Source organism: Lontra canadensis, unplaced genomic scaffold (genome assembly GCF_010015895.1).
Source record: "Lontra canadensis isolate GAN:19392208 unplaced genomic scaffold, GSC_riverotter_1.0 scaffold270, whole genome shotgun sequence".
In the NCBI taxonomy this organism is placed as follows: domain Eukaryota; kingdom Metazoa; phylum Chordata; class Mammalia; order Carnivora; family Mustelidae; genus Lontra; species Lontra canadensis.
In genome coordinates this window covers 212892-236835 of record NW_022631264.1, presented here as the reverse complement: position 1 = coordinate 236835, position 23944 = coordinate 212892, and the positions used below count along the sequence as shown (strand labels likewise).

The window sequence follows — 23944 nt, the reverse complement described above, 5'->3', positions numbered from 1 at the left end:
AGACTTGTTTTTAAATTTTGTTAGGACAGATCTATAGAAACCTTTGCATTGGACTAATTAGCGCTGCTACTAAGTTGTGATCTTTTTTTGGCTGTTCATAATGATTTTTATATTCTGGCTGAATGGAACCCAAATATTTACCATCCCTGTGTGAGCTTCAGAATTCTTCAGCTTATAGCTTCCTTGTTCTTTATTCAGCTTCTGGAGAGTTATCAGTCTATATGTGCTCAACTGTTGTTCATCCAGAGACTTGGGAACGTTATCCAGACTTCTGGAGTTCTTTACGTAGCTCCCTTCTCTGTTCCACAAATTCTAGCTGCTTTGGTCTCCCCAAACTCTTAATTTCTACTCCTAAATTCAGCAAGATCACTTTTTTGTTCTTGGGTGTCTCCTTTTTCGCCCCATGGTCTGAAAATTACCTCCAGGCAAAATACTAGAGATCCTAGAACTCACCTTATTTGTTTCCCTTCTCTTGGTCTCACACTCCTTTTAAACCAGTGTCTAAGAGTATTTTCCACATATTTTCATCAGTGTTCAAGGTTGCTTATAATGATATGGTTCCTTCTACATGAGCAGAAGTAAAAGTTATCCCTTTGCTTTTTGTACTAACATTGTGTCCTATGAATCATTGTATATTAATTTATAGAGATGTTTATTTTTTATAGCTTTCTAAAACTCTATTATATCATAGTTTATTCAGTCAATCTATAGTTTGCCATTTAGATTGTTTCTAATATTTTTGCAATTATAAATAATGCTGTAATGAATAATCTGGTACATATGTATTTTCATATTTTTTGAGGTGTGTCTTAAGCATATATTCCTAAAAATGTAGTTACTTACACCATACATGAAGATAAACTCGAAATGGATAAAAGACCTCAACATGAGGTAGGAATCCTTCGGAATCCTAGAGAACATAGGCAGTAACCTCTTCGACATTGGCCACAGCAACCTCTTTCAAGATATATCTCCAAAGGCAAAGGAAACAAAAAGTGAAAATGAATTTTTGGGACTTCGTTAAGATAAAAACTTCTGCACAGCAAAGGAAACAGTCAACAAAACAAAGAGGCAACCCACAGAATGGGAGAAGATATTCACAAATGACAGTACAAAGGGCTGATACCCAGAATCTATAAAGAACTCCTCAAACTCAACACACACAAAACAGATAATCATGTCAAAAAATGGGCAGAAGACATGAGCAGACACTTCTCCAGTGAAGACATACAAACGGCTAACAGACATGATGAAAAAATGTTCATCATCATTAGCTATCAGGGAGATTCAGATCAAAACCACATTGAGATACCACCTGACACCAGTTAGAATGGCCAAAATTAACAAGACCGTAAACAACATGTGTTGGAGTGAATGTGGAGAAAGGGGAACGCTCTTACACTGTTGGTGGGAATGCAAGTTGGTGCAGCCACTTTGGAAAACAGTGTGGAGATTCCTTAAGAAATTAAAAATAGAAATTAAAAATAGAGCTTCCCTATGACCCTGCAATTGCACTACTGGGTACTTACTCCAAAGATACAGATGTAGTGAAAAGAAGGGCCATCTGTCCCCCAATGTTCATAGCAGCAATGGACACAGTCACCAAACTGTGGAAAGAACCAAAATGCCCTTCAACGGATGAATGGATAAGGAAGATGTGGTCCGTATACCTGATCGAGTAGTATGCCTCCATCAGAAAGGATGAATACCCAACTTTTGTAGCAACATGGACGGAACTGGAAGAGATTATGCTGAGTGAAATAAGTCAAGCAGAGAGAGTCAATTATCATATGGTTTCACTTATTTGTGGAGCATAAGAAATAACACAGAGGACATGGGGAGATGGAGAAGAGAAGGGAGTTGGGGGAAACTGGAGTGGGAGACGAACCATGAGAAACTGTGGACTCTGACAAACAATCTGAGGGTTTTGGAGGGGTAGGAGGTGGGAGGTTGGGTGAGTCTTGTGGTGGGTATTATGGAGGGCACATATTGCATGGAGTACTGGGTATGGTGCATAAATAAATGAATTCTGGAACACTGAAAAGAAATTTTAAAAATTAAAAAAATTTTTAAAGTGTGATTACTAAGTCATAGGGCAAATGCATATATAGGTTTGTTAGATATAACGGTTTCCCTCCATATAAATTGTACTGTTTTGCATTCCTACCAGTAGATGAGAAAGCTTATTTTCCCATAGCCTCCTCTATAGAGTATGTTGTCAGGATTTTTAATTTTTGCTAATGTGATTATTTAAAAAATTTGAAAATAGTTTTTTTCAAAGATTTTATTTATTTATTTAACAGACAGAGATCACAGGCAGGCAGAGAGGCAGGCAGAGAGAGAGGGAGAAGCAGGCTCCCCACCGAGCAGAGAGCCTGATGCAGGGCTTGATCCCAGGACCCTGGGATCATGACCCGAGCTGAAGGCAGAGGCTCTAACCCACGGAGCCACCCAGGTGCCCCTCAAAATAGTTTTGATTAGATCTTTTCTCACTATGATTAAATTTAAAGATCTTTTCACATATTTGAGCCTGTTTATATCTTCTTAAAAATTGTTCATGTCTTATGTTCATTTTACTGTATGATTTTTTAGTGTCTTGACCTAAAATTTTAAAAAAGTTATTCATTTATTTAGAGATATTAGGTCATTGCCCAAGATGTAAGTTGAAAATATTTTTTCTCAGTATATCATTTGTCTTTCAGCTTTGTTTAGAGTGTTTTTTGCAGTTCAATCTTTTTTCCTTTATATTTTTATGTAATCAAATTAATAATTTTTTCTTATATTACATTTAGGTTTTGAGTCATGCTTAGAAAGCCTTGCCCCACACTGAGGTTACAGAAATATTCATCAGTTTTCTTCTAGTTCTTATATGATTTTTTTGTGTTTTTTTTTTACATTTGGATCCTTAATCTGTATGGGTTTTATTCTTCTGTGTGCTGAGGTATGGATCTAATTTTATATTTTTCCCTCCAACTGGCTGTCCAGTTGTCTCAGTACTGTTCATTAAAAACTTAATCTTTGCCTCAGTGATTTGAGATAGCATCATTATATTGATGGAAGGCTTAAAAATCAGAAAGTTACACTTTCTTCACACTCAAACTTATCAACATATTATGAAGTGCATTATTTGATTAAAAAATAAACAATTTAACCACACATGGTTATTCATTTGGTGAGAACTGATAATTTAGATAAAATTAGTATGCTGGGAGAAATTGAACAAATTTAATCTAAGGAGAATTTAGGTCTCTTGGAAGATTTTCAAGTGGGCAGTTAGTATTTTTCAGGTAGTTTCCTGGCATATTTGAGTTTCTGATTTACTAAATAGAGAGTACTAATGTGATCAGGACTAGATGACAATACCATTCAAATAGGTGAAGAGGTAAACATCTTTTTTCTTAAACTTTTGATCTTTACTTTTTTAAAAGATTTTATTTGTTTATTTGACAGAGATGACAAGTAGGCAGAGAGGCAGGTGGCAGGGCGGGGGAAGCATGCTCACTGCTGAGCAGAGAGCCTGATGTGGGGCTCAACCCCAGGACCTCAGGATCATGACCAGAGCTGAAGGCAGAGGCTTAACCCACTGAGCCACCCAGGTGCCCCAAACTTTTGATCTTCAAAATCACTGATTTGTTTCAAAATATTTAAAATATATATTTATTTATTTTAGAGAGAGAGAGGACACATATATGCAACAGCAGGAGGAAGGGGAGGGTTGGAGGGAGAGGGAGGGAGAAAGAATCTTAAGCAGACTCTGCTGAACACAGAGCCCAATGCGGGGCTCAGTCTCATGACCCTGAGATCAAGACCTGATGCAAAACCAAGAGTCAGATGCTCAGCTCAACTGACTGAGCCACCCAGGTGCCCCTGTAGTTTCAAAATATTTTTTAAATTTAAATTCAGTTAATTAGCATATATTGTATTAGTTTCAGAGGTGGAGTTCAGTGATTCATCAGTTGTATAAAACACCCAGTGCTCATTCCATCAAGTGCCCTCCTAATGCCCATCACCCAGTTACTCATCCTCCTACCCACCTCCCCTCCAGCAACCCTCAGTTTCTTATAGTTAAGAATCTCTTGTGTTTTGTCTCCCTCTCTGATTTCATTTTACTTAATTTTCCCCTCCCTTCCCCTATAATCTTCTATTTTCTTTCTTATTGATGAGGTAATTTCTTCTGTTCTGAGGGGAGAGGGAAGGGGTATAAAACTTATTTTTAAGATTCATAGGTCTTGGGGCGCCTGGGTGGCTCAGTGGGTTAAGCTGCTGCCTTCGGCTCAGGTCATGATCTCAGGGTCCTGGGATCGAGCCCCGCATTGAGCTCTTTGCTCAGCAGGGAGCCTGCTTCCTCCTCTCTCTCTGCCTGCCTCTCTGCCTACTTGTGATCTCTCGCTATCAAATAAATAAATAAATAATAATCTTTAAAAAAAAAAGATTCATAGGTCTTTTCTTTTAAAAAAGAAGATTTTATTTATTTACTTGACAGAGAGAGATCACAAGTAGGCAGAGAAGCAGGCAGAGAGAGAGGAGGAAGCAGGCCCCCCGCTGAGCAGAGAGCCCGATGCGGGGCTCGATCCCAGGACCCTGGGATCACGACCTGAGCCAAAGGCAGAGGCCTTAACCCACTGAGCCACCCAGGTGCCCCATTCATAGGTCTTTTCAAATAGATCTTTTTCCCAAAAAAAGTATGCAAGATATTTTTTCATGTAAATATTAAGGCTAAACTCTTCAGGTTATTCACCAAATCCTTGAATCTCCCACCAGTGTAAAAATTGTGGTACATGTTTTTTTTTTTAAAGATTTTTTTATTTTTATTTATTTTGAAACAGAGAGAGAGAGATCACAAGTATGCAGAGAGGCAGGCATAGAGAAAGAGAGGAGAAAGCAGGCTCCCCGCAGAGCAGAGAGCCCGATGCGGGGCTCGATCCCAGGACCCTGAAATCATGACCTGAGCCGAAGGCAGAGGCTTAACCCACTGAGCCACCCAGGCGCCCAAAATTGTGGTACATGTTTGATTAATCTCTTGGTTATCTGTTTTTATATTAGTTCTCCTCAAATGATCTCTTAATTTGACCTTGGAATATTTCTCAAATAGGCAAATTAGGTTAATTGGAAGATTAATAGTTGATATTTTGGGTTTTAAAGGGGTAATACATATACTTTTTCCTTGAATGTAATAATTTAACAGTACCATGAGCAGGATTTTCTGATATTACTGGATACCCTGAGAATAAATAGTTTTATGATATAGTCACCTAATATATGAAAATGATATTAGGACATATTTTTGGAAAGGTTCCTCTGTGCCAGCAAGGACAGCTTCATGAGCATGTGATCTGTACAGTCACATGGGTCCCCTTTCTTAGAAGGGCCCTGAATTTGGGCTAATGCCCTGCTGTTATTATCTTGAAGTTATTAATTTTTAAACAAGAAGCCCCCTATTTTTATTGGCCATACAAATTGGGTAGCCAGTCATAAGATAACATTTGACTCAGGAAGTGGGAGTAGAGAGGGAAAGTAATTGATAGATTCAAAATACATATTGGAGGTAGTAAGCATTCACATGTACTGGGAATTAATTGAAATGGAAATGTAGAAAAAGATGTTAAGAATGACTTGGGAATTTTTTTTAAAAGATTTTATTTGTAAGTAATCTCTAAGCTTGGTGTGGGTGCTCGAACTCAAAACCCGGAGATCAAGAGTTGCATGTTCTACTGACAGAGCCAGCCAGGCACCGTGGACTTGGGAGTTTTAACCCAGGGGTTGTCTCAGGCTGGGGTTAGGAGCAAGGATTGACAGCAGACAGGATTAAGGGACTTTTGGGATGATGGGAATATAGTAAAACTGGATTATGGTGTTGGTTGCATAAATACAAATTTACTAAAAATGCTTGATTGTCTAGGTGAACTCTGTGGTGAGTATAAAGCTGTTAAAAAAAATAACAGATTGAGATTGAAGGGGTGAAGTAATTATTCCCATTTTAAAGTTAAAGAAAAAGAAAGAGAAGTTAAAAATAAACTTTATGGTTACATAGCTACTAAGTGTAATACTCAGTATGGGAGCTCACGTCTTTCTGACCCTAAGTCTTCACGCTGGACACCTGTAACACATTTACTCTCTATGTCAAAATTGTCTTTGCTATATCTCATTGATGAGAGTCTCTCTTGAAATTACAGAAGAGAGGGGCGCCTGGGTGGCTCAGTGTGTTAAAGCCTCTGCCTTCAGCTCGGGTCATGATCTTAGGGTCCTGGGATCGAGCCCCACATCAGGCTCTCTGCTCAGCAGGGAGCCTGCTTCCTTCATCTCTCTCTGCCTGCCTCTCTGCCTCCTTGTGATCTCTCTGTCAAATAAATAAATAAAATCTTTAAAGAAAAAAAAAGAAATTACAGAACAGAAAGGAAAGAAGATAGAGACTGAAAAATTGTGCTGTTCCTATAACACTGGTGTTTCCATACCCCCCCCCCACAGTGTAAGTTGTATTACCACACCTTCTTTGCCTCTTTAGCAAACTGTATTTTTCAAATCATTAGGTTAAGGAATAGTTTCATTAGGTCCACTGGTAGCTTGAAAGAGTGACCGTATCTTCCAAAATTCTTACACCTAGGGAAAATGGATGCATATAATTGACTCTATATAATCTTTAGTGCATTTTATGATTACTAGGCCATTGGCACGAAGATTGCTATATTAATAATCATTAAATGTAGAGAGATGTTGGTCAAAGGGTACAAACTTACAGTTACAAAATGAGTACATTTTAGGACTCTAATGTGCAGTATGTTGACTGTAGTTAACAGTACTATAGGATATATTTGAAATTTGCTGAGAGACTGTATCTTAATTGTTCTCACCACACATACGTGCATGCGCACACACATACATGCATATTGGTAACTAACAGACGTGATGGATGTGTTAACTATGTTGTAATTTTTTTTAAGGATTTTATTTATTTGACAGAGATCATAAGCAGGCAGAGGCAGGCAGAGAGAGAGAGAGAGAGAGAGCACGAACTGAGCAGAGAGCCCGATGCGGGGCTCGATCCCAGGACCCTAAGATCATGACCTGAGCCAAAGGCAGAGGCTTTAATCCACTGAGCCACCCAGGTGCCCCTGTTGTAATTATTTTATAGTATAGTAAATCATCATGTTTATACCTTGAATTTTTACAATTTTATTTGCCAATTATACTTTTTAAAAAATTTTACTTGTTTATTAGAGAGAGGAGAGAGAACATGAATGGGAGTGGGGCAGAGGGACAGGGAGAATCAGACTCTCCTGCTCATTAGGGAGCCCAACACAGGGCTGTATCTCAGGACCCTGGGATCACGACCTGAGCCGAGGGCAGGCGTTTAACGACTGAGCTACCCAGGCGCCCTGATCTAATTAAAATTTTAAGATGATCAAAGGTGCCTGGTGGCTCAGTAGCTTAGTGTCCAACTCTTGGTTTCAGCTTAGGTCATGACCTTGGGGTTGTGGGATAAAACCCCGAGTTGGGCTCCATGTTCAGCACGGAATTTGCTTGAGATTCTCTCCCTTTGCCTCCTCCTGCTTGTGCAGTATCTCTCAATAAATAAAATCTTAAAAAAAATTTTTTAAAGAAATCATTGTGGCTACTATGGAAAATGGATCCAAGAGGGTGCTGCTGGCTTATGAAGACGTCTTAAGAAAACTATGGGCCTTACTACAAATGGGAAAACCATCTCAGCTTTTAGAAGCTAGTTTTCAAAAGCCATGTTGTAATTAAGTGATGGCGAATGGAAAATAAAAAGATTGATAAGTCATTATTTCTGAATAAACCATGGATCAGTATTTCTCAAACCCTAATATTCATTCAAATCACACAGATATTTTGTTAAATCAGTATCTGGTCAGGAGGTACAAAGTAGAGGATTTCTGCATTTCTAACAAGCTCCTAGGTGATGCTTAATGCCATTGGTTCTTGGCTCACACTTTGAGTAGCAAGTGAGTAGGCTATATTCTATATTCTAAATATACTCTATAGAATATTTTCAGTGTTTAAATACCCATCAGCCTTCTCGGTGGTCTGATCTGTCGTCAAACAGTATTTAAAACTAGGGGGTTTCAGGGCACCTGGGTGGCTCAGTGGGTTAAAGCCTCTGCTTTCAGCTCAGGTCATGATCCCAGGGTCCTGCGATCAAGCCCTCCATATCATTGGGCTCTCTGCTCGGCAGGGAGCCTGCTTCCCTACCTCTCCCTCTGCCTGTCTCTCTGCCTGCTTGTGATCTCTTTCAAATAAATAAATTAAATCTTAAAAAAAAATTAAAACTATGGGGTTTACATCCTTGCCAACATTTGTTGTTCCCTGTCTTGTTAATTTTAGCCATTTTGACTGGTGTAAGGTGGTATCTCATTGTGGTTTTGATTTGTATTTCCCTGAAGGCAGGTGATGTAGAGCATTTTTTCATGTGACTGTTGGACATTTAGCTGTCTTCTTTGGAGAAGTGTCTGCTCATGTCCAGTTCAGGTGCAGCTCTCTCTTCAGGCTAACTGCTCTAACATCTGGACAGTATACTTGAGCTTTAATAAACTTTCCCACTTGTGTCACTCATAAGAAAAAAACCTAGGGGGTTTAAAATAAAGTATTGAGGACATGGAGAAACAGATCCAAAAGGGATTTTCATCTCTTCAGTAAATATCCTCTTTATACTTACATACTTATCTACTTATTTAACCTGTTTGACTATCTCCCTGCTTCAGAGTTCATTTACACTTCAGAAAGTAATGTATGCAGTCAAAGTGATGTCCAAGACAAGTATACAGAAATAGTATGAGGCTCTGAAACTTTATGTCTCATATTTAATAGGGTGATTTGCATCAGTAATTGAGGCTTACTCTATGCCAGGCATTTTACCTGCCTGGCATTTTATAAGATAAGGAAACCAGAAACCCTGTGAAGGTACTTTCTTGCCCAAGGTGTACAACTTAGCCAGTTTATTTCATACCTGATTGTCTAATTCATTATCCTAATCATTACCATTTTGTTTGTTTCTTGAATTATAATCTTAAATGCAGAAAACCTGAGGATCTTTCTTCTATGAGCTAAAGGCTTTGTATTCTCTAAAGACTATGGGGCTTTGCTGCATATCTCAGTCATTTTATAAAGGTGATAAACAGGCCTGGATTTTTCTGTTTTGGGGGGAGGGATATTATCCTTTTTTAGCAATGCATCTTCTCTTTGCGGCATATGAACACAAGATCTTGGGAAATGGATTGACGGTGTAAAAGGAAGTATATGAGATTATGCCTTATGATTGAGGTTATGTTGGGAAAGATGGGGTAAGGAAATGTCACATTGCTCCCTGGTTCTTAAGAAATGAGAGCTAAAGAACAACACCAGTTTTAAAAGAAACCTGAATTTTAAATTAAAACACAGTTAAACCAAACAGAGAGTGGCTCCTGTTGATTTACTCTACTGAGGAAGTAATAAAATTGTACACTCTCATTTGGTAAGAGATAAAGCTGAAATTATTCACATTTCCACGGAAATGCTAAATGCCCCCTTACATGTAGAGTCCAGGTGGATAGGATTTACTCAGCCCTTCAACAAACCAGTTTTGTGTTTTTCCAGACAGTGTTGTATGGTTCTCAGTTTGGTTTGATGCTCCCTTCTTGTGATTACTAAAAGACAGTGATTAAAACGTACAATAGGCTTTGGTTTGGTTTGAAAACTTGCAGAACAGCCAACTTCATCGCTCTGCAGTTGGCTTTGCAGGCTAAGGGGGGTTTCCGAGGTACAGATAACTGCCAAGGTGCTTTGGCCCTAAACTGGGGAAAGAAGCCAAAGGAAAGTGAAGTTCCTGTCCTTAGTGTTTGTCCCGCTCAGAGAGCCCGGCGCTAGCGCATTCTTCGTGCAGTTATTGGCTGGGACTCTGCGTGCCGCTGTCGGCCAATGAAGACGCTGGAGATCGGGCCGGGCCCGTCCCCTCTCGGAGCCCCGGGATGAGGCAGAGACTGAACAGCCGGAGAGCAAATCAGCGGCATCCAGAAAGCCATGTCTGACTCCGCGCCCAGCGCTCAAGCGCTAACCCGCTGAAAGTTTCTCAGCGAAATCGCCGGAAAAATCTGGACCCCGCTAAGAGGAACTGCCTTTGAGTGAGATGGTCCCAGAGGCCCGGAGGAGCGGACTGGTAAGCACCGGGAGAGTGGTGGGAGTTTTGTTTCTGCTTGGTGCTTTGCACAAGGCTTCTGCCGTGGTTCGCTATGAGATCCTGGAGGAAAGAGAGAGAGGTTTTGCGGTGGGCAACGTGGTCACGGACCTTGGCTTGGATCTCGGCAGCCTGTCAGCCCGAAGGCTGCGGGTATTGTCCGGGACTAGCCGAAGGTTCTTTGAGGTGAACCGGGAGTCAGGAGAGATGTTCGTGAATGACCGCCTGGATAGAGAGGAGCTTTGTGGGACACTGCCCTCCTGCACCGTAACTCTGGAGCTGGTAGTGGAAACCCCACTAGAGCTGTTCAGCGCAGAGGTGGTGATCCAAGATATCAACGACAACAATCCCTCTTTCCCTACCCGGGAAATGAAATTGGAGATTAGCGAGGCCGTGGCGCCAGGCACGCGCTTCCCGCTGGAGAGCGCGCACGATCCCGACGTAGGAAGCAACTCTTTACAAACCTATGAGCTGAGCCTTAATGAGTACTTTGCGCTTCGCGTTCAGACGCGGGAGGACAGCACCAAGTACGCGGAGCTGGTGCTGGAGCGCGCCCTTGATTGGGAGCGAGAGCCAAGTCTCCAGTTAGTGCTGACGGCTTTGGATGGAGGAACTCCAGCTCGTTCGGCCACCCTTCCCATTCGCATCACCGTGCTGGACGCGAATGACAATGCACCCAGCTTCAATCAGTCTTTGTACCGTGCGCGTGTCCTGGAGGATGCATCCCCTGGCACTCTCGTTGTGCAAGTTCATGCAACTGATTTGGATGAAGGCCCCAATGGTGAAATCATTTACTCTTTTGGCAGCCACAATCGTGCCAGTATGCGAGATCTCTTCTCCTTAGATCCTGTTACTGGGGTGCTGACAATCAAGGGTCACCTGGACTTCGAAGACACAAAACTCCACGAGATTTACATACAGGCCAAAGACAAAGGCGCCACTCCGGAAGGAGCACATTGCAAAGTTTTGGTAGAGGTTCTGGATGTGAATGACAATCCCCCAGAGATCACAGTCACCTCCGTGTACAGCCCAGTCCCTGAGGATGCTCCTCCTGGAACTGTCATTGCTTTGCTCAGCGTGATCGATCTGGATGCTGGGGAGAATGGATTGGTGACTTGTCAGATTCCTCCAGGTCTCCCATTCAGCCTAACTTCTTCCCTCAAGAATTACTTTACTTTGAAAACCAGTGCAGCCCTGGATCGTGAGACTGTCCCAGAATACAATCTCAGCATCACTGCTCAAGACTCGGGAGTCCCTTCCCTCTCAGCTCTTACAGTTGTGCAAGTACAAGTCTCTGATATCAATGACAACCCTCCACAGTCTTCCCAGTCCTCCTATGATGTTTATGTTGAGGAAAATAACATCCCTGGGGTTCCAATACTAAATCTAAGTGTCTGGGACCCAGATGCCCCACAAAATTCTCACCTTTCCTTCTTCCTCTTGGAGCAAGGAGCTGAAACTGGGCTAGTGGGCCGCTATTTCACAATAAATCGTGACAGTGGCATCGTGTCTTCCTTAGTGTCCCTGGATTATGAAGATCGGCGAGAGTTCGAAATAACAGCTCATGTCAGTGATGGGGGCATTCCGGTCCTGACCACCAACATCAGCGTGAATATATTTGTCACTGACCGTAATGACAATGCCCCACAGGTCTTGTACCCTCGGCCTGGCCGGAGCTCGGTGGAGATGCTGCCCAGAGCTACCGCTCCTGGCCATGTGGTCACACGGGTGGTAGGCTGGGACCCTGATGCAGGGCACAATGCCTGGCTCTCCTACAGCCTTTTGGGAGCTTCCAACCAGAGCCTTTTTGCTGTGGGGCTTCACACAGGTCAAGTCAGCACTTCCCGCGCAGTCCAGGACACAGATGTGCCCAGGCAGACTCTTATGGTCTTGATCAAAGACAATGGGGAGCCATCACTGTCTACCACGGCAACACTGACTGTGTCAGTAACTGAGGAGTCTCCTGAAGCCCGGGCTGAGTTCCCCTCTGGCTCTGCCCCTCGGGAGCAGAATAAAAATCTCACCTTTTATCTACTCCTCTCTCTAATCCTGGTTTCTGTGGGGTTCGCAGTCACAGTACTGGGAGTGATTATATTCAAAGTTTACAAGTGGAAGCAGTCCAGGGACCTCTACCGAGCCCCAGTGAGCTCCCTGTACCGAACACCAGGGTCCTCTCTGCATGCAGACGCTGTGCGGGGTGGCCTGATGCCACCGCACCTTTACCATCAGGTGTACCTCACCACCGACTCACGCCGCAGCGACCTGCTGCTGAAGAAAACTGGTGCTGCCAGCCCACTGGCCAGCCGCCAGAACACGCTGCGGAGCTGTGATCCAGTGTTTTATAGGCAAGTGTTGGGTGCAGAGAGCTCCCCTCCTGGACAGGTAAGGGTTAGCATCCCAGAACGATATTAATGCTTTTTGATGCTTGCACCAGGTTCAGGAAGGAATGGAGTGTTTTTTTAATGATGAACATGATTTCCTAATGATACATCCACGTTTTCACCTTGCCCTGCCTAGATCAAGCATCATGCCTTTGTGAAAGGGATGGCCTGACTAGAGTGTGGTTTGTGAACCCACACAATGTGGATTTGATTGACTCATGTGTGGCCCCAATTCCCACACTCAGCACTCACTTGCCATCACAACTAACCAATCTTGCTAAGGGGGCATTAAATTATAAGCCAAGATCTCAGCACTCAGAACTTAGCTTGGTGTCATTTGCATTAAGAACAAGATGCTAGATATCTCTAACCAGTGACAGATGCTTGGAATATAGCAAATATTCCATTTGCCCATCTTTCATTTGATTGCTGCATCTTCATTAAAACTAATGGTGTACTGATAACGTTCCTTTTTTTTTTTAAAGATTATTTGTTTATTTGACAGAGATCACTAGTAGGCAGGGAGAGAGGGGGAAGCAGGCTCCCCGCTGAGCAGAGAGCCTGATGTGGGGCTCGATCCCAGGGTCCTGGGATCATGACCTGAACCAAAGGCAGATGCTTAACCCTCTGAGCCATCCAGGCACCCCTGATAATGTTCCTTTGCCTACACAGATCCTGGACCTCGTTCTCAGCTGATTTTCTATGAAAGAAAGAAAATTCTAGGCATCCTTCAAGTTTTAATTCAAGTACACTGCTGGAAATAATGTGTATATTACTTACAAAATATTTTAGTGGCATAGTAGTAATGCATGTGTATTATAGAAAATTTAGGAAACAGAGAAAAATATGGAGAAATAATTGTAACTAACATGAATCCCCAAATTTAAAGATGTAGTCACCATTAATTATAGAAGTAAAAGTAATCATTTACCTTATAAATAAATCCAGACAATCCAAAAGAACATGTGGTACAAATTGAAAGTTCTTTTGTACCCCCAGTGTTATTCCCTTCCAGCATTATTTTTCTTAAGTGTGCATACAATGTAAGAGGTAGGGAATTTGTAACTTGAGAAAGGTAAAGCTTTCATTTATTCAGGCTTGGTGTGCAGGTAACTATGAGGCTTTTGTCTTGGAGTGAAGCCTGTACACACTTCCAGTTGTAGGAGAACCACTGCTATTTTATGATCAATAAAGTATATTAGTATACTAATAAGTATATTATTGTTACTAACCCTTGGATTTGTCATTTAGACAGATGAGGCTTCACTACTTACCAGCTGTGAGTCCTTGGCCAAGATAATCTCAGAGCCTGGTGTATCCTAAGTGTTAAAAAATTCTGTTATTATCATTTTTATTCTTTACCCATCCCAATCTTTTTTTAAAGATTTTATTTATTTGAGAGAGAGAGATCACAAGTAGGCAGAGAGGCAGGCAGAGAGAGAGGGGGAAGCAGGCTCCCTGCTGAGCATAGAGCTCTATGCGGGGCTCAATCCCAGGACCCTGGGATCATGACCAAGCCAAAGGCAGAGGCTTAACCCACTGAGCCACCCAGGCGCCCCTACCCACCCCCAATCTTAAACACACCTTGGAAATGAGAAAATCTGGAGGCAGCCAAAAAAGACATAGTAGAGACATAAATGGAAAGGCGCTAAGGAAAGATGACAGCTGTCAGACTTGGTTGCATACTAGCATTACCTGGGGACCCCTTAAAAATTCTGAAGCCTGAGCCACACCCAGGCCAATTAAAGCACAATGTCTGGGGGTGAGACACAGGGATCAGTATTTTTAGAAGGTCCCCAAGTGATTCTAATGTACAGACTAGTTTGAAAACTACTGCTCTAAAATTATCAGTCTATCAATTAACACATTTATGAAGCCAGGTGTTATTTTGGTGTTCATAGAACCAGACTTACTGGGCCAGGCTGAACTTAGAAAATTCTGTTATTTCCAGCCTTAAAATATTCTATAGAATAGCTCTATAAACTTGTTGAATTGCTGTGTTGTACACATGAAACTAATGTAACAGTGTGTATCAACTATACCCAAATACAGAAACAATTGTGTTTTAAAAATACATATGTATTTGGAATAGCTCTAGAGGAGCAACGTAGGGAAGACATAAGAGGATGCTTTAGTCATCTAAAGAGAAAATCTTCCTAAACCACTAGCATCTGGCCAGCTGTTCTTAAAAAGTCTAGAGCTGGTCAGTATGGAACTGAGGTATGACAGAAATATTCTATGAGGGATGACAGAAATATTCTATGATTAGATTGTGGTGATGGTTGTATCCTTTTAACATATGTGAATATACTAAAAACCATCAAATTGTGGATTTTATTTTTTTAAAGATTTTATTTATTTATTTGACAGACAGAGATCACAAGTAGGCAGAGAGGCAGGCAGAGAGAGAGGAGGAAGCAGGCTCCCTGCTGAGCAGAGAGCCTGATGCAGGGCTTGATCCCAGGACCCTGGGATCATGACCTGAGCCAAAGGCAGAGGCTTTAACCCACTGAGGCACCCAGGTGCCCCAAATTGTGGATTTTAAATGAATGAATTGTATAAAATATTCATGGTGGGTTGTTGGTGGTGCCATTCACCTGTGCTAGTGAATCCCACCCCAAACACCTCATAGGTCAGACTGATTGAAACCTTCTGATTGATATCTCCATTACTCCTATGTGAGGAGGTTTAGCTGTTTTATGTTTAAGAACACAGAAAGCCACATCCCTCTGTTTGAGACCAGAATGTAGGTTGTTGGCTTCACCATAGTCAAAAGGATATTCCTGAGGATTACAGGTTTGGTTAAAAATCTGGGGAGGATAAGAAATCGGGGTTTTGCTGGTGGTTTTTGCAGCCTGTGGTGACCTAGGTGAGGATTCAGATGAGTTAGGAAATCTTATGTCCAGATCAGGCTGGATTTGTCTCTCTGTGCTCTGATGTGTCACTAGGATTATAGTTTGCAGGTAACTACAGTGTGGGATGATCTGTGTTTCTGTGTGTGAGAGGTGGTAGCCAGGCTCCTGGGAGGGTCTAAATCAGGGTGGGAGTAAAGTGAATCCAGTCTCCAGCTCCAAGAGGCCCCATGGCACCAAGTGAAAAGCTTGCTCATTTGAAACTGTCTCTCTTGGTAATTAACAAATCAAGCATGCCATGGTGTCAAATAAAGGGGATTTGTAGGCACAGTGCTGTTAGTGGCTGATCTCAGTCATTCAGGGAAGCTATTAAATCTGTGAACATTAGCATTCTGCCAGGTAATGAGATCTAGTCCTTAGCGCCTCTCAGGCACACTGATTCCTTACTGATTTGGAACCTCTCCCTCCACCTTGCTTCATCTCCTTCTATACTGTCCTTGAAATCAATGAATGGTAATTCTAGCTAGTGTCTGAATAAGAGAGATTCGGTTTCTGCTGCACCTCCTGTTACAACAAAAACGTGCACTGCATAAATTTAATTGGCTACATTAATGTGTAAGTCTTTCTGCAGAGATGGATATGTTTCTGAATAATCTGCAGAGGGGCAGAGTTTTGAGTCTATGGCCCTGCTTCTAATTAGTTGTTGCTCTAATACATCAGACTGAGGCAGAAACTACCCATTTAGAATATTGGTGGATGACAACACGGGCTTGAACAAAGTGACCAGTCTCAAATGGCTACTTCTCTCTGGGCTGCAGGTTGCTAGGGCTCTGGCTCTCTGTCCCCCACTCCCCGCCTCCCCGCCGAAAAGGGGCGGGGGAAGTTGGTGTGTTAGGAGGGAAAAAAGGACATATATACATGTTGTCTGTCTCTCCTAGAGATAATAAACCTATAGAAAGAAATGCTGTTGAGTGGGAGGAAGGCAAAAAGATAGGTGGTTTTTGTTTTTTGGGTTTTTTTTTTTTTTTTTTTTTTTTTTTCCTCCAGTGCTGCGACGCATTAACCCTGCTGCTATTGGGATGTTCTCTGCTCAGCCTATTGGCTGAGCCCAGGAGCTGCCGTCTGCCAATCGGGTGGCGGAAGGCAGACAAATCTACCCCGCCACCAGCAAAAAAACGGCGCGTAACCCTTGCGGCGCCGGCCCAGCCGCGCCAGAGCTGGCGCCACGAAAGAGAGATAGGTGTCTCCAGCTGCTGTTGCCGTTTGGGGCGGGTCGGCTTCTTCTGCTTCTCAGGACCAGGTAGAGGACTAGCGGGAAGCAGCAATGCTCTGCAAGGTGGGAAGCTGGGTAGAAATCTGCTGGGGGGCTACCCTTTTGTTCCTCATTTGCAACCTGGGTTACGTTTGTGGGCAGATCCGCTACCCGGTCCCAGAGGAGTCACAGGAGGGGACTTTTGTAGGGAATGTCGCCCAAGATTTCCTGCTGGATACAGAGAGTCTGTCAGCGCGTAGGCTGCAGGTTGCTGGAGAGGTGAACCAAAGACACTTCCGTGTGGATTTGGACAGCGGAGCCCTGCTCATCAAGAATCCAATTGATCGGGAGGCACTGTGTGGACTCAGTGCCAGCTGCATCGTGCCCCTGGAGTTTGTAACCGAAGGGCCTTTGGAAATGTACCGAGCGGAGGTAGAAATTGTGGATGTGAATGATCACGCCCCCCGATTTCCTCGGCAGCAGCTGGACTTGGAAATTGGGGAGGCAGCTCCTCCAGGACAGCGTTTCCCCTTGGAAAAGGCTCAGGACGCAGATGTGGGGAGCAATTCTATCAGCAGCTATAGACTAAGCTCCAATGAACACTTTGCACTTGATGTCAAGAAGCGCAGCGACGGCAGCCTGGTCCCAGAGCTGCTCCTGGAAAAACCTTTGGATCGGGAGAAGCAATCAGACTACCGCCTGGTGCTGACTGCTGTGGATGGAGGGAACCCCCCGAGATCTGGCACCGCAGAGCTCCGAGTATCTGTGCTGGACGTGAATGACAACGCCCCAGCCTTCCAGCAATCCAGCTATAGGATTAGCGTGTTGGAGAGTGCCCCAGCCGGCATGCTGCTCATCCAGCTCAATGCCTCTGACCCAGACTTGGGTCCCAGCGGTAACGTCACCTTTTCTTTCAGTGGTCACACCCCTGATCGTGTGAGAAACCTCTTTAGCCTTCACCCGACTACTGGAAAGCTTACCCTTCAGGGGCCCCTAGACTTTGAGAGCGAGAATTACTATGAATTTGATATTCGGGCTCGCGATGGGGGTTCTCCAGCCATGGAGCAACATTGCAGCCTTCGAGTGGATCTCCTAGATGTGAATGACAATGCCCCACACATCACAGTGACCTCGGAGCTTGGGACTCTTCCAGAGAGCGCAGAACCTGGCACTGTAGTGGCACTCATCAGTGTGCAGGACCCTGACTCAGGGTCGAATGGAGATGTGAGCCTCCGTATTCCTGACCACCTGCCATTTGCCCTCAAGTCTGCCTTCAGGAACCAGTTCTCCCTGGTGACTGCTGGGCCCTTGGACCGAGAGGCCAAATCCAGCTATGACATCATGGTCACTGCTTCTGATGCTGGGAATCCTCCTCTGAGTACCCAGAGGACTATTTTCCTCAATATTTCAGATGTGAATGATAACCCACCCTCTTTCTTCCAGAGGTCACATGAGGTGTTTGTTCCTGAGAACAATCGCCCAGGGGACCTGCTTTGTTCCCTTGCAGCCTCTGATCCAGACTCTGGCTTGAATGCACTTATCTCCTACTCTCTCTTGGAGCCCAGAAATCGAGATGTTTCAGCTTCTTCCTTTATTTCTCTGAATCCCCAGACAGGAGCTGTTCATGCTACTCGATCCTTTGATTATGAGCAAACACAGACACTGCAGTTTGAGGTGCAGGCCCGGGATCGGGGCAACCCACCCCTCAGCAGCACTGTGACAGTTCGTCTGTTTGTGCTGGACCTCAATGACAATGCCCCAGCTGTGCTCCGCCCTAGGGCGCGGCCTGGTTCCTTGTGTCCTCAAGCACTGCCTCCATCAGTTGGTGCTGGGCACCTAGTCACAAAGGTGACTGCTGTGGACTTGGATTCAGGTTACAATGCTTGGGTTTCCTATCAGCTCCTGGAGGCCCCAGACCCCAGCCTGTTTGCAGTCTCTCGCTATGCTGGGGAGGTACGGACGGCAGTTCCCATCCCAGCTGATCTCCCACCACAGAAGCTGGTCATTGTGGTAAAGGATAGTGGTAGCCCCCCACTGTCTACCTCTGTCACTTTACTAGTGTCCTTGGAGGAAGATACTCATCCAGTTGTCCCTGATCTTCGAGAATCTTCAGCTCCAAGGGAAGGAGAATCCCGCCTGACCCTCTACTTGGCTGTATCGCTAGTGGCAATTTGCTTTGTGTCCTTTGGCTCATTTGTGGCACTGCTCTCAAAGTGTCTGCGTGGGGCTGCCTGTGGAGTGACCTGCTTTCCTGCTGGCACCTGTGCCTGTCTCACCCGATCTCGAAGGAGGGAGGGGCTTCCTCCTTCCAATGGGATCCTGCGAATCCAGCTAGGGTCAGATGATCCTATCAAGTTTGTTGATGTGGGCGGCCACTCTCATGGCTGTACACCTTTGGCTTCTGCACCCACTCGGAGTGATAGCTTCATGATGGTGAAGTCACCCAGTGCACCCATGGCAGGGGAGCCTGTTCGCCCAAGCTGCCCACCCTCTGATCTTCTGTATGGGCTAGAGGTGAGACCTTTGCAGGCTCAGCCAATGCTTGAGGTTATGCTGATGCAGGCGTATGGCTGGGTCACATCCCATCGACTGTTGGTCTCTCTGCAAGAGTCCATAGTGCATGGTAACTATGTGGTAGATGGTGTGCTTTAGAAGTGTTTTGTGAATAATGGATGAGTACTTGGGGTGGGTTATGCCCTTATCTGAGGGTAAGAAATGAAGGTAATGATCAAGAGTCAGGGTATTGTGGAAGCCTGCTGCCAGAATATGGGAGCATAGAAGGCTCTACTGCACAAGGGTAAAGTAGACCAGGCAGTCACCTAAACCCAAGAGGTTGCTTTCTCTTCTTGATTGGGGAGGGCAGGTTCTGGACTACCTTAACTCTAGGCTACCATTTCCCAGTGAATTGAGGGGGACTAATATATTTGCCCCATGGTATGGGGTACTCCCTAACCCACCATAGAGAGAACTCTCTGCTTGAAACAGCAGGAAGCACAAAGAGGAGAGAACTGAAGGGTCAGGGAGGCATCAAGGTGCACGCAGAGATCTTTCAGTCCAAGTCTTCAGGAATCCCAGTCAGGTCCCCACTGAGGTTTGAGCTGGATGCAGGAGAATGGGGGCAGGGGAGCATCATTTATTTGGCGGGAAGAGTAGCGTAAGTAAAATCACTTAATGTCAGAAAACTGGTTTACAGCTGAGGAACTCAGAGACAGCCACTCTGGGAGTCTTTAAGTAGAGTTCTGAATTGGTGAAGCCATAAATCCTAGAAACCATGCCTAGTTTCTAGTTTCTAGTCACTCTCCTGGGGGACGTGGATCAGTCGCAGGAACGTTCCCCCTACCACAAGCTGTTGTGCTCATTCCACAGCTCAAGTCAGGGATCTAAGAAAAGCAGAGCCCTAGAACCATCAGCTGACATTGAGATTCTTCAAAGCATTGATGGCTACTCAGAGCAAGGCTTTACAGGATCCTAACAGAACTTTTCTCTCACCTTAGCAGCCTTTGGCAGGATGGGGGAGGAGGGGTTCACAGGGGCTTTGCCTCCCCTGAAAGGACACAATTTTGTTGGTTGAAGAAAAGTAGTGGGAGCTTCTAAAGTCCTGAGGGAAGTTGCTGGGATAGAACCCTGAGAAGTTTTGTACCACTTTGTCTTCCCCGTTGAGCACCATCTGAGCTGTCAAACTTTGCTGCCAAGGGGGCTGAATCAACCTGCAGCCTGAAATGAGTGGGTAGGTAGGAGGCTTCTTTGACACAGATTTGCCTGTTCCTAAGGTTTCCAGGACCGAGGAGACTTCATAATTGGTTGAGAGCAGACAGACTTTTTGGCCAATCAGACTCAGAGCAGAGGTGGGGGATCTGCTCTTCCTGCCCACCTCTCCTCCCCCTGTTCCCCAGCTCCACTCAGATTCAGTTCCCATCCCCCCTCCACCCACCCCCGCCATTTGGTGACTAAGAAGAACTGCTGCAGGCAGACAGACCTCGGAGCAGTTTTTAAGAGGCTGGAAGGAGACAAGAGATTTCAGCTGCTACATTCCAAGACCTGGGTCTACCTTGGAGACAGGACAGCACAGAGTCAGTGTCCAGGAAGGGCCTTCTGGGTCATGGGACCTGAGACACCCCCACAGCTCGCTGGGAAATGGCAGGTGCTCTGCATGTTGTCCTTGTGCTGCTGGGGCTGGGCATCCGGGCAGCTTCGGTACTCAGTGGTGGAGGAGTCAGAGCCGGGGACGTTGGTGGGGAATGTTGCTCAGGATCTTGGCTTAAAGGTGACAGATCTGTTGAGCCGCCGACTGCGGTTGGGGTCTGAGGAGAATGGCCACTATTTTTCCCTGAGCTTGATGAGTGGTGCTCTGACAGTGAATAAGAAGATTGACCGAGAGAGCCTGTGTGGAGCCAGTACGAGCTGCCTGCTGCCCGTGCAGGTGGTGACTGAACATCCCTTGGAATTAATGCGCGTAGAGGTAGAGATCCTGGATCTCAATGACAACTCTCCTAGCTTTGCCACCTCAGAGCGGGAGATACGCATCTCAGAATCAGCTGCACTTGGGGCACGATTCCCACTGGATAGTGCCCAGGATCCAGATGTGGGCACCAATACTGTGAGCTTCTACACTCTAAGCCCCAGCAGCCACTTCTCTCTGAAGGTGAAGACCCTAAAAGATGGGAAGCTATTCCCAGAGCTGGTGCTAGAGCAGCAGCTGGACCGTGAAGCCCAGGCGAGACATCAGCTCGTGCTCACTGCTGTGGACGGAGGTGTCCCAGCCCGCTCAGGGACCACCCTTATCTCTGTCACTGTGCTGGACGTCAACGATAATGCCCCCACCTTCCAGTCCTCAGTTCTTCGCGTGGGGCTCCCTGAGAATGCACCTGTGGGTACACTGCTGCTTCGCCTCAATGCCACTGACCCAGACGAGGGCACCAATGGCCAACTAGACTATTCTTTCGGGGACCATACATCTGATGTAGTGCGTAATCTTTTTGGCCTAGACCCTAGCAGTGGAGCAATCCACGTGTTGGGTCCCATAGATTTTGAGGAGTCGAGTTTCTATGAAATTCATGCGAGAGCCCGTGACCAGGGACAGCCAGCCATGGAAGGCCACTGTATGATTCAAGTGGATGTGGGAGATGCCAATGACAATGCCCCAGAGGTACTCCTGGCCTCTTTGGTCAACCCTATCCTGGAGAGCACACCAGTGGGCACGGTAGTGGGCTTGTTCAATGTGCGGGACCGAGACTCAGGTAGAAATGGTGAAGTGAGCCTTGATATCTCCCCAGACCTGCCATTTCAGATTAAGCCTTCTGAGAACCACTACTCACTGCTGACCAGCCAGCCTTTGGACCGGGAGACCACATCCCACTATACCATTGAGCTTTTGGCCAGTGATGCAGGCTCACCTCCCCTGCACGCCCATCTCACCATCAGGCTCAACATTTCAGATGTTAACGACAACGCCCCCTACTTTACTCAGCAGCTCTATACCGCATACATCCCAGAAAATCGGCCTCCAGGTTCCCTTCTCTGCATTGTGGCTGCTTTGGATCCAGATACTGGGGATAATGCTCACCTCACCTACTCCATCGTAGGGAATCAGATTCAGGGAGCCCCAGCTTCCTCCTTCGTATATGTCAACCCTGAGGATGGGCGAGTCTTTGCCCAGCGCACCTTTGACTATGAATTGCTGCAAATGCTGCAGATCATGGTGGGGGTTCGAGACTCTGGCTCTCCCCCGTTGCATTCTAACACATCTCTGCATGTGTTTGTCCTGGACCAGAATGATAACGCGCCGACTGTGCTGCACCCAAGACCCGGGTGGGAACTCTCAGTCCCCCAGCGCCTCCCTCGTTCTGCTCCTCCTGGCTCCTTGGTCACCAAAGTGACAGCTGTGGATGCTGACGCAGGCCACAATGCGTGGCTTTCCTATTCGCTGTTGCCACAGTCCACGGCCCCGGGACTGTTCCTGGTGTCTTCACATACTGGCGAGGTGCGCACGGCCCGGGCCTTACGGGAGGATGACTCTGACACCCAGCAGGTTGTGGTCCTGGTGAGGGACAACGGTGACCCTTCACTCTCCTCTACAGCTACGGTGCTGCTGGTTCTGGAGAATGAGGATCCCGAGGAGATGCCCAAGTCCAGCGATATCCTCTCAAACCCTCCTGAGCATGCAGACCTTACCCTTTACCTCATTGTGGCTCTTGCAGCCATCAGTCTCTTATCCTTAGTCACCTTCACCTTCCTGTCAGCTAAGTGCCTTTGGGGGCACAGAGATGCAGATGGGGGTGGGAGCCAGTGCTGCAGGCGCCAGGACTCCCCCTCTCGGGACTTCTATAAGCAGTCTAGTCCCAACCTGCAGGTGAGCTCAGACGGCACACTCAAGTACATGGAGGTGACGCTGCGGCCTTCAGACTCGCAGAGCCACTGCTACAGGACGTGCTTCTCACCAGCCTCGGATGGCAGTGACTTCACTTTTCTAAGGCCCCTCAGTGTCCACCAGCCCTCAGCTCTGGTGCTGGAGCCTGATGCCTACCGGTCCCGCTCTAACACACTGCGGGAGCGGAGCCAGGTGAGGGGCTCCCTACTGCTCAGGGTGACCGACCGCCATGGGCTGCAGTGGAGAAGTAGCCCGGCCACAAAAGGGACTTTCTGCATCCACTCCTCCTGGGGAGAGGGCGGGGGCATGGGGGTGGAGGAGGGCATGGAGCTCAGCATTGCCTGTACTCTGCCTGACTTTTGGGGCCATTTGGACTGATTGTGTGGAACACTAAGGTGGGGATAGGACTCGGAGTACCAGGAGGTGGTGGTGGTTGTAGGTGAGGGGAACTAGAACCAATCCCTGCCGCCCACATACAGGAAAGGCTGGGGTCCAGTCATCTTTTATGGCTGGGGTTGGGTGGGGGGCCTGCTCCTGGGTAGAATCAGTCATGAATCTATACCGGCACCCAGCCTCCTTGAATCCTGAGCCAGCTTGCTCTGCCAGTCTTCAGGTTTCCACTTTCCACTCCCTTAGTGGGTGACTTCACTGTTAATCTCAACTCTCCCTATTCCCCCATCAAACAAACACATCTGTAGACAGGGTAGGTGTACACCCAGGCTTCACGCATATCCTCCCTGCAGAACACAGCCACTGGCCACGTGGACCAGTGGGCTTGCCTCACCTCATTTGCATGCACACATACACATGCACACACCCCTACCTGCACTTGATCTTACATGCACACCACCTTTAACTGCCAGTGCTTGCTGTCAAGTTCACATGCACTGGCTGTCCCCAGGCCCCTCATAGCTTCCAAACCACCTG

The 23944-nt window shown here is 45.9% G+C and overlaps 2 protein-coding genes across 5 annotated transcripts in view; both read left to right on the top strand.

The window, feature by feature from the left end:
• The first annotated feature begins 10042 nt into the window (after positions 1 to 10042).
• The window catches only part of LOC116862587 (protocadherin gamma-C4), a 30236-nt gene continuing 16334 nt past the window's right edge, over positions 10043 to 23944 (top strand). Inside the window, exon 1 of one of the 4 annotated variants that reach the window (XM_032849952.1) lies at positions 10043 to 10147. In XM_032849952.1, the coding sequence (XP_032705843.1) occupies positions 10118 to 10147 (30 nt within the window). In that variant the 5' untranslated portion in view covers positions 10043 to 10117. Of the gene's footprint in view, positions 10148 to 16547; positions 19165 to 20074; positions 23210 to 23944 lie in introns of those variants that run through there. The other 3 variants (XM_032849950.1, XM_032849949.1, XM_032849951.1) reach the window with 3 other exon arrangements.
• Positions 10088 to 12839, top strand: LOC116862588 (protocadherin gamma-C3-like). Its single transcript, XM_032849954.1, is given in 3 exon segments — positions 10088 to 12563; positions 12566 to 12613; positions 12616 to 12839. Coding segments are annotated over 3 exon segments (2583 nt in total). The 5' UTR covers positions 10088 to 10117; the 3' UTR covers positions 12705 to 12839.